This window comes from Phalaenopsis equestris, unplaced genomic scaffold (assembly GCF_001263595.1).
Source record: "Phalaenopsis equestris unplaced genomic scaffold, ASM126359v1 Scaffold228880, whole genome shotgun sequence".
Taxonomy (NCBI): domain Eukaryota; kingdom Viridiplantae; phylum Streptophyta; class Magnoliopsida; order Asparagales; family Orchidaceae; genus Phalaenopsis; species Phalaenopsis equestris.
The window spans coordinates 61,568-77,415 of record NW_018246854.1 but is presented as its reverse complement, the minus strand read 5'-3'; the positions used below and the strand labels follow the sequence as shown (position 1 = coordinate 77,415).

The following is a 15,848-nucleotide window of genomic DNA, read 5'->3' as shown; positions in this document are numbered from 1 at the left end:
AAATTGATATATTTACGCGTGTCACGATCAAACCATTAAGATTTTCATAAACATAGAGATAATCAAGCAATAGATTATAGCTTGCAGTAAATTTGAAAATTTATTTCAAATAAAGTTTTGAGTATTGTGGCTTTACCACTTACACTTCATTTTTCATATTTTGGTAATAACTTCATACATAACACCACCATTTGCAAAATCTAGCATCCAAATAATATTTTTGAACTACCATTTATTTACATGTGCCATCAAAAATTTGATAAAAATAAAAAAGTTGGGTTGGATTTTATCATGAATTTAGATATTTGGGTGAGAATTTGAAAAATGTATGAAAGAGGGTAAATAGCAATGTTTTGGGTACTATGCATGTACATAGCCCTAAAAAAACTCATCATTTGAAAATATTATTCTAAGTTCTTAACTTGTATAGTTGTTAAGATTGTATTTTAGGTTCATATATTAGAGTAACATTTTGAATCATTGCTGTAGGTACAGCAATTGCTTCTTAAAACCTAAAAATAGCGAGATACATGCAGTCCCGAATGAGTTTTAAGAACACAGCACATCTGGAATTCGTCAGAAATTTCTTCATCCGGACGCTAAATCTTAGGTCCCCCATCCGCAGGCCAATCACTTAAATGACTAGAATTTCTTTGAGGAAAAGTTATGAATTTTTATATGTTGGTTCAATGTCAATTTCTTTTTAATAGAATACCACAAGTTTTACGAAATTCCTAAAGTTTGATGACATTAAAATTAAAAAGATTACAACAGATTCAGTTTCCAACATTCATTGCTGGTTCCTCCATTCCTTACAAAACGAATACAGTTTTACCATCCATCATCAACTCGAGACCCAAATTTCAAGTTTTCCTAGCGTAACAATAACCAATTATCATCATTAATCTCTGGAAGTCAATCAACATCGACAAAAAAAGAAAAAAATAAAATAATGCACGAGCACGTTAGCACACAGCAGAGCACATAACTTTAGCAATTTGAATGCTAATCATCTGTTCATAGATATGGTGACAACTAATACAAAATAAGTTGAGGATTCACGCCAATCCCCATTCCTTCATCTCAAATCTCCAGCTTTCTCACATCTAAGAAAGAATAGGGTTAGCATGCAAGTAGATGAATTCCTGATCAACACAATAACATACAAAATTATTTCTCCCGAAGATACTATACATTTATTTGGTCATCATCACTCACATCATCCATCTCCATCTTCCACAGTGGGATTAAATTCGCTCATCCAACTGAAAAATAATTCTGCTTGGGCAACATCCATTGGAAGCATTAACAGGAACAAGGAGAAATGATGAGTGATGGGAGACTTTTTTTTTAAAAGATACACTTAACCTCGCCAGTTATTTTGCTTCTTAGCTTCGAAGGCAGCACCATCATTGAGCATATCCTGGGCATCAGTTTCCATGCCTAGTTTTGAGAGGGCCAGTGCTTGAAGGTAAAAGGCAGTTGGCCATTCAGGTAAGCAAACTTGTGCTTGCATGGCATCTCGAAGTGCAAGCTCTGGTTGCCCATTCATCAGATACGAAAGAGCTCGCCTTGCAAAAACAGTTGCAGAAGGCACTGACATCATCACTACCAGCTGTATGATTGCATCGCAAGAATAAGGCCTCCATCGACAAGTTCAGTGAAGTTAATTGTATTTCGCAAAAGATGGTTATAAAGTTATGGTATTTATAGGAAGATTGAGGGAGTAAGGATGCAAATAGAATAAACTAGTTTTGAATGCCACTTTAAGTACTTTTCTTCTCTAAATAAGGATGTGATTAAAAGGGCATGCCTCAAAACGAACCAGATACAACAAATTGGTTTTGTTCCAAGGAAGACTAGGAAGTATAATAGACTGAACAACTACAGCTTCTGGATGAAAATTAAATTCAGCACAAATTAAATCAAGTGAGGCTTCCTTCAATGGGTATCATTCTTACATAATACTATAATACAGTTCCACTGGTTCCCAATTTTCAAAATCTGTCTAGCAACATTTCATGGTAAATTAAATGTTTGATTTAAACAAGAAAGAAATTTCTATCCAGTTCATACTTAATACCTACAGTTTTTAGCTAGTTCATAAAGCATAAATTAATCTTTGGGTAATATGGTTACAAATTACTACAGTCCAGTTCACCAGGTTCCAAATAGCTGATATCAGCCTAACAGCAAATTTCTAGCAATGTTTAATCAAAAACTACTAAGAATATTAAGCACGCCCAACTAATGAGCAGTAGTTATCAATTGAAACCCACAATTTATCGACAAATCAATTGGACAACTTAATTCATAGAATGAAAGCATTCAGGAGCAAACATATTTTGAACTATGATTTAAAGTGCAAGAAAAAAAAAAAAGAGTTAAAGCAAAAAAAAAAAAGAGTTAAAGCAAAAATACCTTTGAATAGTACTCGATCGCACTTTTGAAATCCTTGTCTCTGAAAGCAATATCACCAAATTTCTTTGTGTTCAACATCTCCTGTACTTGTTGGGTCCATTCTTGAAATGATAGCTTGATAAAAATAACAATGAAAAGAAAAAAACAGTTACAAATGTTGTCGATGGTAACTTTAAAAATTAAACAAAATATAAACAATATTACTTTATTGTAGTTTACTCACTGACTTCATGGAAAACTTTTCGATACCATTTAATGTGATATTCTCATATTAAGTGGTGATACAATCCGCTAGAAGATTAATCATATTAGGAGCATAATTAAACAATATACTTGAACCTTACATGTTACTCTTTGCAATTTCTAACAGCAACATGTAATTGCACAATGTAAATACTAATAGGATCTAAGGATAAACATAAAAAGTGGTTAGCATAATTGACTTTGTTGAGTAAAATACTGTTTCTTTTTCTCAAAAAGCAGGAGGTGACTGAGTAGATGTAACGGAAGTCAACTATCTTCCACTACCAAGCTTCATTACAATAAGCAATAGACCTGCTGAAACACAATAATTTCTGAAGACTAGCCTTTTTAATATGTTGTACTCTGTAAATGACAAATATTTGAGCTTTATGTCTATGCTAGTAAAAAGAAACCTCAATGAGTTAGGACAAGTTAAAGGAAAGGTTTTCTTTTGGATTTATTTTAATGAATTGATTGCTCCTTTATCATGGGTTTAATTTACACTTCCCAGGCAGTCAGTCATGTAATTCACATATTCTGCTTGCAAACATAGCATTTCGCATTTCATATACACAAGGCACGTCCCTCTTAACAATTCTCTGCATCCTACCAAAGCACTTCACAATTCCCCGTGGTCACACAAGATTCACCTGCAGCACAATACCAAATCACAACCACCCACCCATATACAATGCTCATGCACTACCGTGATTCATCATATGTACAAATGTACCACTTCAATCAATTAATAATTCAATCAGGAAGGATCAATCTAGCAATATACAAAAAGCCTTTCAAACTTCTAAAGAAATATCTACAGAGCTGTGATAATGTTCTTCCAATGGACAACAAAGGCTTCTGCTAAAATGGTTGACAATGTTGTGTTCATCTCACTTGATCTCATTAATCTTGTAAGCGCCTAAGAGATTGTCGTGCATCAGCAAATAAGGTTTTCAGCAAGTTTTTGTTTTAAGCCGTTTTAGTAGACAAAATCCAAATGTTTTGAAACATGATCAATGATAAAATCTCAAAGGCTTAGCATAACCATCAGTTAGTCTAGAGTTTTTGTTTCACTCAGAGAAGCAGGCCTAAGAAAAGTGAGGGTTTGGCAGATTTAAAGACTTGTAACCTATACATTTTAAACATCCAGAACGTGTCACTCAAAAGTGAGATTAGAAGCCCCTTGCCTCTATTGCCTTGAAAAATCTAACAAGGCATTTTTAACTGTAGAGAAAAACAGAATTTAAAGGAGCAGGAGCAGCAGCATGAAAAAGAGTAATCAGGAAGAGGGAACATTCTCAGCAGACTTAGTTATGATCTCCTTGTAACAGATGGACAGCAAAATGGTTTGTATGGGCTGAAGAAATGATTAGCGAGCTCCTGATGATATATACGTACCCTAAAATCCCCCCCTCAAGCTAATATTTTGCTGTTGTAGTCAGCTTGTTGTGCAGGTGGTGAATATGGAAATAGAGAGGGGTTCCGTGAAAATTTCTGCCAACTTATCTTGGAACAAAAGATGATGACCTACGATGTTTTGTACGATGATGCAATCTAGGTTAAAGTGATAATCTATATCCATATGCATTGTGTGGGTGTGAAAGATTGGGCTAGGCTCAGGATTGATACATTGTCGCAGTATAAGGGAGTTAGTTTTGCTGTTGAGATTTGAAATTCCTGTACGAAACATCGGATCCATGTGATTTCAGTTGTTTGAGCCAATGTGTGTTATTCTACTTCGGTGTATTGTGGCTGGAGCGGCTATGAAAGGTTGGTTTTCCACTGTTGCAGCTTGACTGGTTGGAGCATCCTCTCCCTCGACCATATGATATGGTGAAATCATCGTGTGAACCCAGCTATTGCGACTACAAATCACGAGCAAGCTTTATAGCTAGAGTGGATTCTTCTAAATAGGAGTATGACCGGCTAAAGTTGAGTGTGTATGAAAATTTTGAGGTTTTGCAAGTTTGGGAAAAGTCATTTAGTGGGTATAGAACGATATATTCTTGATCTATAGCCTCCATGTGGCATATTAAGGGTTGGATGCAATGAGTCCTACTTAATTCTGCATTTATATTTGGATGGTTGAGTTTTGGTGCCTTCTAGGAAACCTTCATATCCATTGGTTTTGAACATTTTTAGAACTTGATAATGCCATGTGAGATGATTCTTTATAGTTAGCTGGGCTGATATGATACTCTTGATGTTGGATATCCGAAATTTTAATTGTGCAGGAATCTAGGAACTGCATGTGATAGATGCAGGTTGCGTTGTTGGAAATGAGTTCTCTTCTTGCTGTGTTTTCTGACAGGAGGTCATGGTTACTATTGGGAGGGGCTAGAGAGCTTATTAATCAGATATACCATGTAGAGGAGAAGAGAGAAGCAACAAAGAAGAGAGTAATCAGGAATTTCTTCAACACAGAATTGCATAAAGTGCAAATTACTGTAGCAGCAAGTATGAGACGGAATATTCTAAATAAAGTTAATTATGATCTCCCTGTAGTGGATGGAAAGCAGAATGGTTTGTATGAGGTGTAGAACGATTAGGATGCTGCTAAAGATATATCTGCATTGTTGTGATAAACTTGCCAATGCCATTCAACATATTTTTATAAATTATTTGAACATACAAGAAAACCGTCAATTTAAAAATGACATTTTTTGAGGCCACAGTACAGAAGACACTAAAATCAAGCAATAATCATCAAGACTGCAACTAGGCCCAACCATCTTTCCTAACCAACAAAATCGATACCACAAGATTTTGAGCATCAAAAAAAATTTAATGGAAACTTTGGAAAAATCCAAGTTCATTCAAAGACCAAGCATGTAACAATAACTTTATGATAAACCAAAAGGAAATTCAATATATGGGTAAAATATTAAAGACCAAGGTTCAATGTTCAGAAAATGCTTTCAAAGGCTCGATGTGCATCAATACACATTTTGCCATACCAACATAAATATCAATGCATTACTAGGAATACTGAAGACAAAGGTTCAAAGGATGTTTACAAACACTTTAACTATCCAGAATAGTTTGTCCTTAAAACTGTATATAATAATTTAGTGCCTTAGCATGCTTCTCAAATCAAACACATGCATCTATGGTGATAGCAAGTTTAATAAGCCAAATCCAACTGTCAAACACAAGGGAACTAGAAACTAATTACTTCACCTACAAACTCAAATTATTTCATGAATTTTAATGAGATCTTATAGGTTAAAAAAACATCCTTATATTAAAAAAAAATTTAAGCAAAAATAACATTTTAGGAGTTTTTAACATCAAAAATCTAAGTGCCAAATTTATAAATATTTTCATAGGCCGAAATTATTCTGCAATTTAATAGAAATCTTCTATAGTTTTAAAAATATCCAAACATTTTTATAGAATTTTTCAAACTTTTCCTTTTTAAATTGAATTAAAACACTCATTTAATTGTAACATTATGGAATTACAAAATAAGATAACTTGTTGAGGGGCTTAGTACATAGTACCTAAACCAACATTGTTTGGTCAACATTACCACATGTTAGTTGGCCATTAATTAGTCCAACTAGTGATAATGTGTCATGAGTAGAGCCAATTTGGCCCTAACTCCTAATTATGTGGCATGCTAACATGAAGCATAAGATGCTATCATTTGACCAAAAGGGCCTTGACTTGACTAAATCAACGATTGAACACATAGCATCCTCAAATAGCTACATGTTGGCAGACCTGTACCTAGTAAGTTTCACAAGCCCTAGGTTTAAGTGACATAGGATGTCAAGTGGCTACCATGCTACTACCAGATAGAAGGCATGTCAAATTTATTAGCACATTTGTTTTGGGCAAAAAATATCTTGACTTCTTCTTAATTAATCAATGATGAATTATCATCAAGATAATTTAAAATAATTTGTTTGATTTTAAAAATTGAATTCCATCCTGCTTGTGCAACCAAAAACAAAAATTGTGCAACAAAGACGAAGCAGTTTTAATGTTAAGGATCACCATGTCATCTTTGAGCTAGCAATCACTTAACACTGAGAGCTCAAATAATCAAAACATCACTGCCTCAAGATTAGAAGTTACTATATGCAGGTTCTGAACATAGCTTTATGTGCAGAATATGAAAGTACACGGTGTATTAAAGTACAAAACTGCACATTGGTTGTAAACTCCATTTGATTAAGAGCATAGTTGTGTATTTAACACATAGTGAGTACAAAGTTGTGTCCTCTCATAGTCAGCATGTAGAGCCGCAACAATAGTTCATATAGTAATTTCTCCTAAATTAAGGGGACCATTTCAGTCACATGCTGTTTCAACTTTTCTCTAACCTTTAAATAGGTCAAAATCGTGCACGGTGTGCAATTACTAGTTGTATAACCCATCATCATGATCATCAATTTTAATGACGATGCTAGCAATATATGGGCTTGGTCAACTCCTCAAGCAGGAACAAGAATGAATGTAAGAGATGTTTCAAATGTTTTAACGAAGAGTGAGTGCCACTACCAATGGGAAAAATGGCAGTTTGTTGCAAGTGGATCTGCACAGTAAAGCAAACTCAGAAAGGGAAGGTGGAGCGGCACAACTCACAACTACTGACAAAAGAATACAGTCAAACATGGCATTGATTATGATGAACCTTTTGTAACAGTAACAACGATGAGCACTGTGAGGACACTAGTTTTTCTTGCAGTGAATGGTGGGTGAAGGTTACACTAGCTCGATATGAAGAATACAATTCTTAAAGGTGAATTACTAGAAGAGGTATATATGAAAATAACATCAGAATCCGGTACAATCCAAACAATGGGTAACATGTGTAGGCTCAGAAAATCACGGTATGGCTTGAAGCAATCACCTCGAGCCTGCTTATGAAATCAATGCGTATCATACAGTGTTCTTTTGACAACATGAAGATCACACCACTATACTTGTCATGCATGTTAATGACATCATTGTCCTCAGCGATGATGAGGCAGAGATTGTCCAACTAAATTTAAATCTTGGCAATGAATTTATGGTGAAGAATCTTGGACAGTTTAGATACTTTCTTGAGATTGAATGGCTCGTGACCCTGGAGGGATGGTCTTGTCCCAGAGAAATTATGTACTAGATCTCCTCACGAAAAAAGCATACTGACGTACAGACTTGTAGTCTCGCCAATTGCTCAGAAAGTTAAGCTGAGTGCAGAGGCAGGGGAACCGGTTGAATGTGAGAGGTGCCAGAGATTGGTAAAACAACTGATCTATCTGTGTCACACTTAATCCGACGTCTCTTTTGTAGTGAGTCTGGTGAGCCGCTACATGCATGATACAAGGGTCATACGGATGTAGTATATTAAATTCGAAGGTACCTAAAGAATACACAAGGGAAGGAGTTAATCTTAAAAAAGAATGAGCGTTAGACAATTAGGGCTTTTGTGATGTTGATAGGGCAAGTTGAGTAGAAGATAGAAAATCCACCTCAGGATACTGCATATTCATAGGAGTGGCAAATTGGTCACTTGGAAGAGCAAAAAAAGGTCTTTACTACCGAGGTCAACAATAGAGACAGAGTATAAGGCCACGAACTTACGAGTTGCCATGTTGTGACAGCGAGCCTCGTTGGTCGAGCTCAAGGTGGACCAGGCACTAAAATAAAGTTGTGGTGCAACAACAAGTCAGCAATCAACATTGCTAACCCTATGCAACACGATAGAACCAAACATGTGGACATTGATACATTCTTCATCAAGGAAAAGCTAAATAACACTCTAGAAGAGCTAAGTCATGTAGGTAGCCACTAGAGAGCAAATGGTTGACTGCCTCACTAAAGGACTTAGTTTATTAGATTTGTCTAGATTATGTGACAAGATGGGCTTACTGGGTATTTTTTGACCATCTTGAGAGGGATTGTTGAGAAATGGACCTTATTTAGAATCCTATTGGTAAAAAGAAAATATTGTAGAAGTCTAGGGGTTTATTCGTAAAAAGTTATAATAGCTTATTTAAGCCCATTTTATGAATGTACAAATTAGGTTTTGCGCAAATATTCTTCTGAGTATAATTATTTTATGGCTTCTTTTTTTCATTGAACTCACTTGAATGCTCGGAGGGTTTAACTAACCATTAATGAAAGTAAAGTACTATTTGTTTTGGGTAATTAAGAAAACATACAATCAAATCATAACCGACCTCCCCAAAGCTTATATGAAATTTAATCAACAACTTCTTTCATGCAAGCATGCCTTGATTTATTTCATGTTAGACATTGACTAGGTTTAATTTCATTTTGCTTGATTAAATCATAACCAGCATGATCAGGCAGAGAGCAAACCAAGATTAGCTCCTCTTTAACCTTACTTACCAATAATAGCCTTGGGATAAATCTTTTAAAGCCTATTAGCCTTTGGTTGAACCCTAATTCCTTAAACTCAGGCTAGCACATCATCTAGTTAAATGAATTAAAGTGTCCACAAAATTGCCCCTCAATAAAAGCAGCGTGCAATTAAAGTTTTCGTAATACTCCCTTTATTATGTCCTAATTTCTTTGGCCCAAGGCACCATAGAATCTAGGGTTTCTAATGCAAACTTACTCTAACGTGTAAATAATAACTTGATAAATATGCAAAGCTTCGTAGTCACAAATTCCAAAGTTGAACAATCATTCAATACTTGTAATGACGATATAAAATACAATGAGCATTTACTCATATCATACATCGATAGCTTTATGCTAATATTTTAAACTTCAAAATTAAGAGAACCTTGACAGGACTAATGATATATGGATTCATTGAAACTATATTTGCATTAAACTTAATAAAATCAATTAAAAAATAATTCTAAAAACTATATTTAGAGCGTTATGCAGACAACATCACTAAAGTGCACAAAAAAAGCTCAAACAAGGATAGAAAACATCCCCCGAAAAATCTCCATGTCTCCCACTTATTCAAAGAATAAATTCCCAAAAATAAAAAGAATAACACATCCAACTAAAACATTATTCAAAACTAAATCGATTGAATTTGGTACATTAATCATACCAATATTTTTAAATCAGAAAATTTTCCTTCTAATGAAAAAAACAAATAAATTCAAAACAAAAATATTAGGCAATAGAGAAACGTAGCACAAATACCTCACAATTCATCGGGTTATTCACAGTCTAGCATAGCCACAATTCTTGCACAGCAAAAATCAAAGAGACAAAAAAACCCATATTATTGTGACAAGCCAACGAAGAAGAGAAAGCAATAAGGAGATCTTGGAAGCCACAGAATCCACCTTTTGAAGAAGAATTTTATAGGAGCCATCCACAGGCATAGAAAATCCAAGGAATAATTTTAGAAAGTTATTAGCCACAGTAAACATCTAAATTATGCACAGATAATCGTTTTTTGAAGTTAAAACTCCTAAAATTTAAAAAATCTAAGAAAGCTGTTGAAAGTCACATAATTGATTTTGAGATTTTCAAAAAAATTTTCTTTAAAAGCCTCTTTTATTATCTATTTTAACTCGAGGAATGCTTCTCGCATTACTAACTTCTGCAAAGAAATTATGCGTCTCAACTGTCTTCCTGTCTCCATTTGCACCAGCATTCCACCCAAAACTGACATTTAGGCCAACATATGAAAATTTTAGGCAAACTCTCGCAATTACTTGTTAGAAAAAGTCTATCAAATTAGAAATTGATTCTCACAATTGCTAGGTTCCTTTCAAGTAGTATTCCTGGTATGATTGTGTGTATATGATTTTTGAAATAGCTCATGATTTTGAATCAAAAAGGTTTTATGTATATCTAACAATCCTTATGCCAACTAGTACAATCCTAGTTGGAAGTCATCCAAATTTTAGTTGGAGTAACAATAACTCTAATGCTGCAAATCCGCAATGAGGAAACAACACTGCAAACCTATTGGGAAACTCAAACAATCAAGGAAATCCAACTTATAAACCATATTACCCCGCAGGTTTTAATAATTTGTACTGTAAGGAGAAAAAGTTATCAATGGAAGAATTGATATTGCAAATGAGAAGCTAATTACAAAGTCAAGGAGCTGCACTTAGCAATAGACATCTAGGAACAATGTCTAGTAATATTGAAGTAAATCCTAAAGATCAGAACAAATAGAAAATTAAGGTTATTCAACTGAGAAATGTAAAAGTATTGGAGACTGGAGTTCAAAAAGAAGTGAAACTTGAAGTTGAAAAAGATGAGTTGAAATTTGAAAAATCTGGTGAAGATTCTCATTTTGAGTCAGAATGTCCTATTAAACCAATGAAAATCACTGTAGAAAGACATCCGCCTTCATTTCCTCAATGATTAAATCAAAAAAATAGAGATAACCAATTTTCAAAATCTTTTGAGATATTGTGAAATTTAACGATAAACATTTCATTTGTTAAAGTTTTGAATTAGATATCAACTTATGGGAAGTTCATGAAAAATATAATTAATAAATAAATGAAATTTTTACATAATGAGACTGTTGCACTCAGTGAAGAGTGCAGCGCTATAATTCAGAAAAAACTTTCTAAAAAACTTAAAAATCCTCAAAGTCTTACTATTCCTTGTGCTATTGGCGAAATTTTTTTTAGAAAAGCTTTATGTGATTTAGGAGCTAATATTAATCTTATGCCTTTATCAATTTTCAGAAGGCTAGGTTTAAGGGATATTTCACCTATAACTGTAACTCTTCAGTTAGGTAATCGTTTGATTACCTATCCTAAAGGAGTTATAAAAAATCTTTTGATAAAAATTTATAAATTTATCTTTCCTGTGGGTTTTATTTTATTTGACATAGAGGAAGATAAAGAAAGTAGTATCATTTTACGAAGACCATTCTTTATCACTGGAAGAGTTTTGATAGATGTGCAGAAAGGAGAAATAATTATGAGAGTTAGTGATCAAAATGTTACATTTAATATTGTAAAATCAATGAGATACCCTGCAAAAGAGGAAGAGATTGAATGCTTCAGAATAGATATTAACTAATATTTAAGCCATGAATATTTCAAGTAGACATTCGTAAAAGAATTTAAAAATAATATTTGAAATATAAAGATAGGATAAAACTCAAGTTGAATCTATGGAAGTAAAGAAAATTTGGATTATGCTCAGGAATAATTTGAAATGTTGGACCTTATAGAAACTAATAAGAATTTGATTTCATCTATTGAGAAACCACCTGAACTAAAACTGAAAACACTTCTTACACATTTCAAGTATGCATTCATAGAAGATTTATCTACATTATCTATTATAATATCTTCAGAATTAACTAATACTCAAGAACAACAGTTGTTAGAGACTTTGAGAAGATATAAAAAAGCATTTTGGATGGACATTAACTGATATTAAAAAAATAAGTCATTCAATATGTATGCATAGAATTTTGTTGGAAGATCAACATGAACCAAGAACAACGATTGTTGGAGACTTTGAGAAGATATAAAAAAATATTTGGATGGGCATTAGCTGATATTAAAGGAATCATTCCTTCAATACGTATGCATAGAATTTTATTGGAAGATTAACATGAACCAAGAGTTGATCCTCAAAGGAGATTGAATCCTTTAATGAAAGAAGTTGTTAGGAAAGAGATTTTAAAATAATCAGATACTAAAATAATATATCATTTTTTTAAACAGTGTTTGGGTGAGTCCAATTTAATGTGTTCTAAAGAAAGGAGGTTTGACTGTAGTAACAAATGAGAATAATGAATTAATATCAACAAGACGAGTCACTAAATGGCGAATCTGCATAGATTATAGAAAATTAAATTCAAGTACCAGAAAGGATCATTTTTCATTGCCTTTTTTAAACCAGATGTTGGATAGGCTGATTGGGCACAGATATTTTTGTTTTATAGAAGGATATACTGGTTATCATCATATACCTATTGCTCCAGAGAATCGAGAGAAAAAACATTTACTAGTCCTTATGGAACTTTTGCTTTCGACAAATGTCATTTGGATTATGTGATGCACCTGCAATATTTCAGAGATGTATGATATCAATTTTTAGTGATTTAATTGAAAAAGTAATTGAAAAAGGAATTGAAGTATTTATGGATAATTTTTCTGTATTTGAAACTTCATTTGAAATATGTCTAAATCATTTAAAAAAAACTCTAGAATGATGTGAAAAGACTAATCTTGTATTAAACTGGGAAAAATAACAATTTATGGTTGCAAACAGAATTGTGTTTGGGCATAAAATTTCAACAAATGGAATGCAAGTAGATCATACAAAAAATTCAGGTTCAATCAAACCTACCTTCACCTACTACTGTAAAAGGAGTTTGAAGTTTTTTAGGACGTGTTGAATTTTACAGACGATATATTAAAAATATTTCAAAAATTACAAGGCATTTATGCCAACTTCTGAAAAAAGATACAAAATTTGATTTTAACCAAAATTGTGTTAAAGCCTTTGAACTTTAAAGAAAAAATTGATCAATACATATAATTGTTTCACCTGATTGAGAGAAACCTTTTGAATTAATAGGTGATGCTAGTGATTATGCAATTGAAGTTGCATTAGGGGAAAGATATAAGATTTTTAAAGTCATATATTATGCTAGTACGACTCTTAATGATGTTCAAATTGACTATATCACTATTGAAAGAGAGTTATTAGCAATAGTTTATGTTTTTAATAAGTTTATATCATATCTGATTGGAGCTAAATGTGTTGTGCATACAAACCAGACCAAGATTAATTAAATATTGCTATTTAATATTTAATGTAAAAGAATAATGTGAAACTAAGATTAATTAAATAGATACTTCTGATGCAAGAGAATGATTTTGTAGTGGTCAATAGGAAAAGAACTGATAATCAAATTGCTGAATATATATCTAGGCTAGAACAGGAAGAAATTCTTGATTTGGAGAAAGAAATAAATGAAACTTTTCCTGATAAACAACTTTATGTTGTAAAAGAATGGAAAATACTGTGGTATGTTGATATTATAACTTATATTGTTATTTGTATTTTACCATGTGGACTAATAAAACAATTTATTCAAGATGCAAAATGTTATTTTTAAGATAACCCATATTTATATAAATAATGCAAAAATTTAGTAATGAGGCGATGTGTGTCTTATAAAGAAATTTAAGAAATTATTTAAAAATGTCAAGATTCTGTATTTGCAGATTATTTTATGAATGATATAACTGTTCATAAAATTTTACAATCTAGATTTTATTGGTCTACTATATTTAGAGATGTTAATATATATATAAAAACTTATGATCAGTATCAAAGAGTAAGTAATAATTTGAAAAGAAATTAAATGGCTCTAAATTTTAATTTAGAAATTGAAAATTGATGCATGGGGATTGGATTTTATGGGACCATTTATAACATCAATTAGAAATATTTATATATTAATTGCATTAGATTATGTTTCAAAATGAATAGAAGCAATCGTTTTACCTCGATTTGATTCTCAGTGTTTCAAAATTTTTAATTAAAAATATTTTTGCAAAATATGGAATGCGGAGAGCAATTATTATAGATGGAGGATCTCATTTTAGAAATGCAACAATTGCAAGATTGGTGAAAAATTATAATATAAAGCATAAAATTGCAATTGTTTAATGGTTTGACAAAAGTATCTAATCATGAAATTAAAAGAATTTTGAAAAAAAAAGTAAATTATAATAAAATGAATTGGTCTGCTAGATTAGATACTGCATTATGGACATACAAGACAGCTTATAAGATATCTATAGAAATGTCTCCGTATAGATTAATTTTTGGGAAGACTTGTCACTTTCTAGTAGAATTGGAACATAAAACTTATTAAGTTATTAAGAAATTCAATTTAAATTTGAAAGATATTGGTGAGAAAATATTACTGCAATTGAATGAGTTTGGGCAGGAAGTTATATTACTTTATTAGAATAAATTCTACGATAATGCTCAGATTTATAAGAAAAGAATAAAAGAATGGCACGATCGATCGGAAGATAATAAAGAAAGAATTTGAGTCTGAACAGGAAGTTTTTTCATACAATACAAGATTGAAATTATTTCCTGGAAAACTGAAGTCTAGGTGGAAAGGGTCAATCAGAATTGTAAAAGTCTATCCCTATGGAGCTGTTAATATTGAAGATCCCAAACTGAAAATATTTAAAATGAATGGGCATATATTGAAATCATATTTTGATGGTCAACAACCAATTTTTAAAGAGAATATATTGTTGGGTCACCTAGGACAAAAACTGGCAATGTCGGATTGACGACATTAAACAAAGCGCTTTGTGGGGGACAACTCATATTTATTGTTGTTTATTTTATTTTTATGTTATTGTTTGGAAAAGTTTACATAGATTAATATATTTATGCTTCTATAGATTCCGTGTATTTGAGAAATTTGACATTGAGAAAATATTTAAAAACATCTTATTTACATAATTGTATGGAAAAATTGAGAATTTATAGGGTCGAAATTGAAATAGAGAAATTTTTTGGAACTAGCGCATGATGCGTCAGATTGGCGCATGAAGCGCTATATTCTAGAGAGCTGGTGCATGAAGCGTCGCGGCGAAGAAAATGACTTAAAATGTTTCAAATAACTGTTTTTGGTGGTTTTTGGTGGGTTATTTCAAAGTCAATTTTAAGGGGGTTTGTGAATCAATTTTAACTCCCAAAAAACTGATTTCAAAGTCAATTTTAAGGGGGAAAATGCGGGAAAAGTCACTAATTTTCTGGCGTTCCACTCTAAAAATTTTGCTAGATTTGGAATTTTTAAACGGAGAAAGCTCGTCAGTTTCGATGCGCAGAAGTTACATGATCATGTTCTTGTGAATAAAAGTCTAATCAAAGAAAGGGGTTTTGTGAATTGAGGATTCAACGCACTGAATACTCGAGTAGAAGAGATTATTGTGCAGAGATGCTGGGAAGTGTTTTACTACACTACTGCCGACGTAGTTTTCCCTGTGGAGAAAGAGTTTTATGAAAATATTCATGGAATCAACCAAGGAATTGTATATATACGAGACAGGTTTGTGCAACTCACTCATTCAACTTCACTTGAAAATATTATGGAACAGCTTATGATTCAACAAATGGATATAGTTAAAATGCACAATCAAATTGGAGAAATTGGAGCAATAATCGCTTATAATGATGAGTATAAGCAGAGGAAAGTTCAGCATGATATAGCTTTCGAGGAAGTTATG

The 15,848-nt window shown here is 32.6% G+C and overlaps 1 protein-coding gene across 1 annotated transcript in view; it reads right to left on the bottom strand.

Annotated features, from left to right (window-relative positions):
• Window positions 1-981: 981 nt before the first annotated feature.
• The window catches only part of LOC110038002 (probable serine/threonine-protein kinase At4g35230), a 63,012-nt gene continuing 48,145 nt past the window's right edge, over window positions 982-15,848 (bottom strand). The window contains exons 10-11 of the mRNA XM_020742756.1: window positions 2,422-2,535; window positions 982-1,615 (exon numbers count right to left, since the gene is read on the bottom strand). Coding sequence (XP_020598415.1) covers window positions 1,364-1,615; window positions 2,422-2,535 — 366 coding nt within the window. The 3' untranslated portion in view covers window positions 982-1,363. The remainder of the gene's footprint in view (window positions 1,616-2,421; window positions 2,536-15,848) is intronic.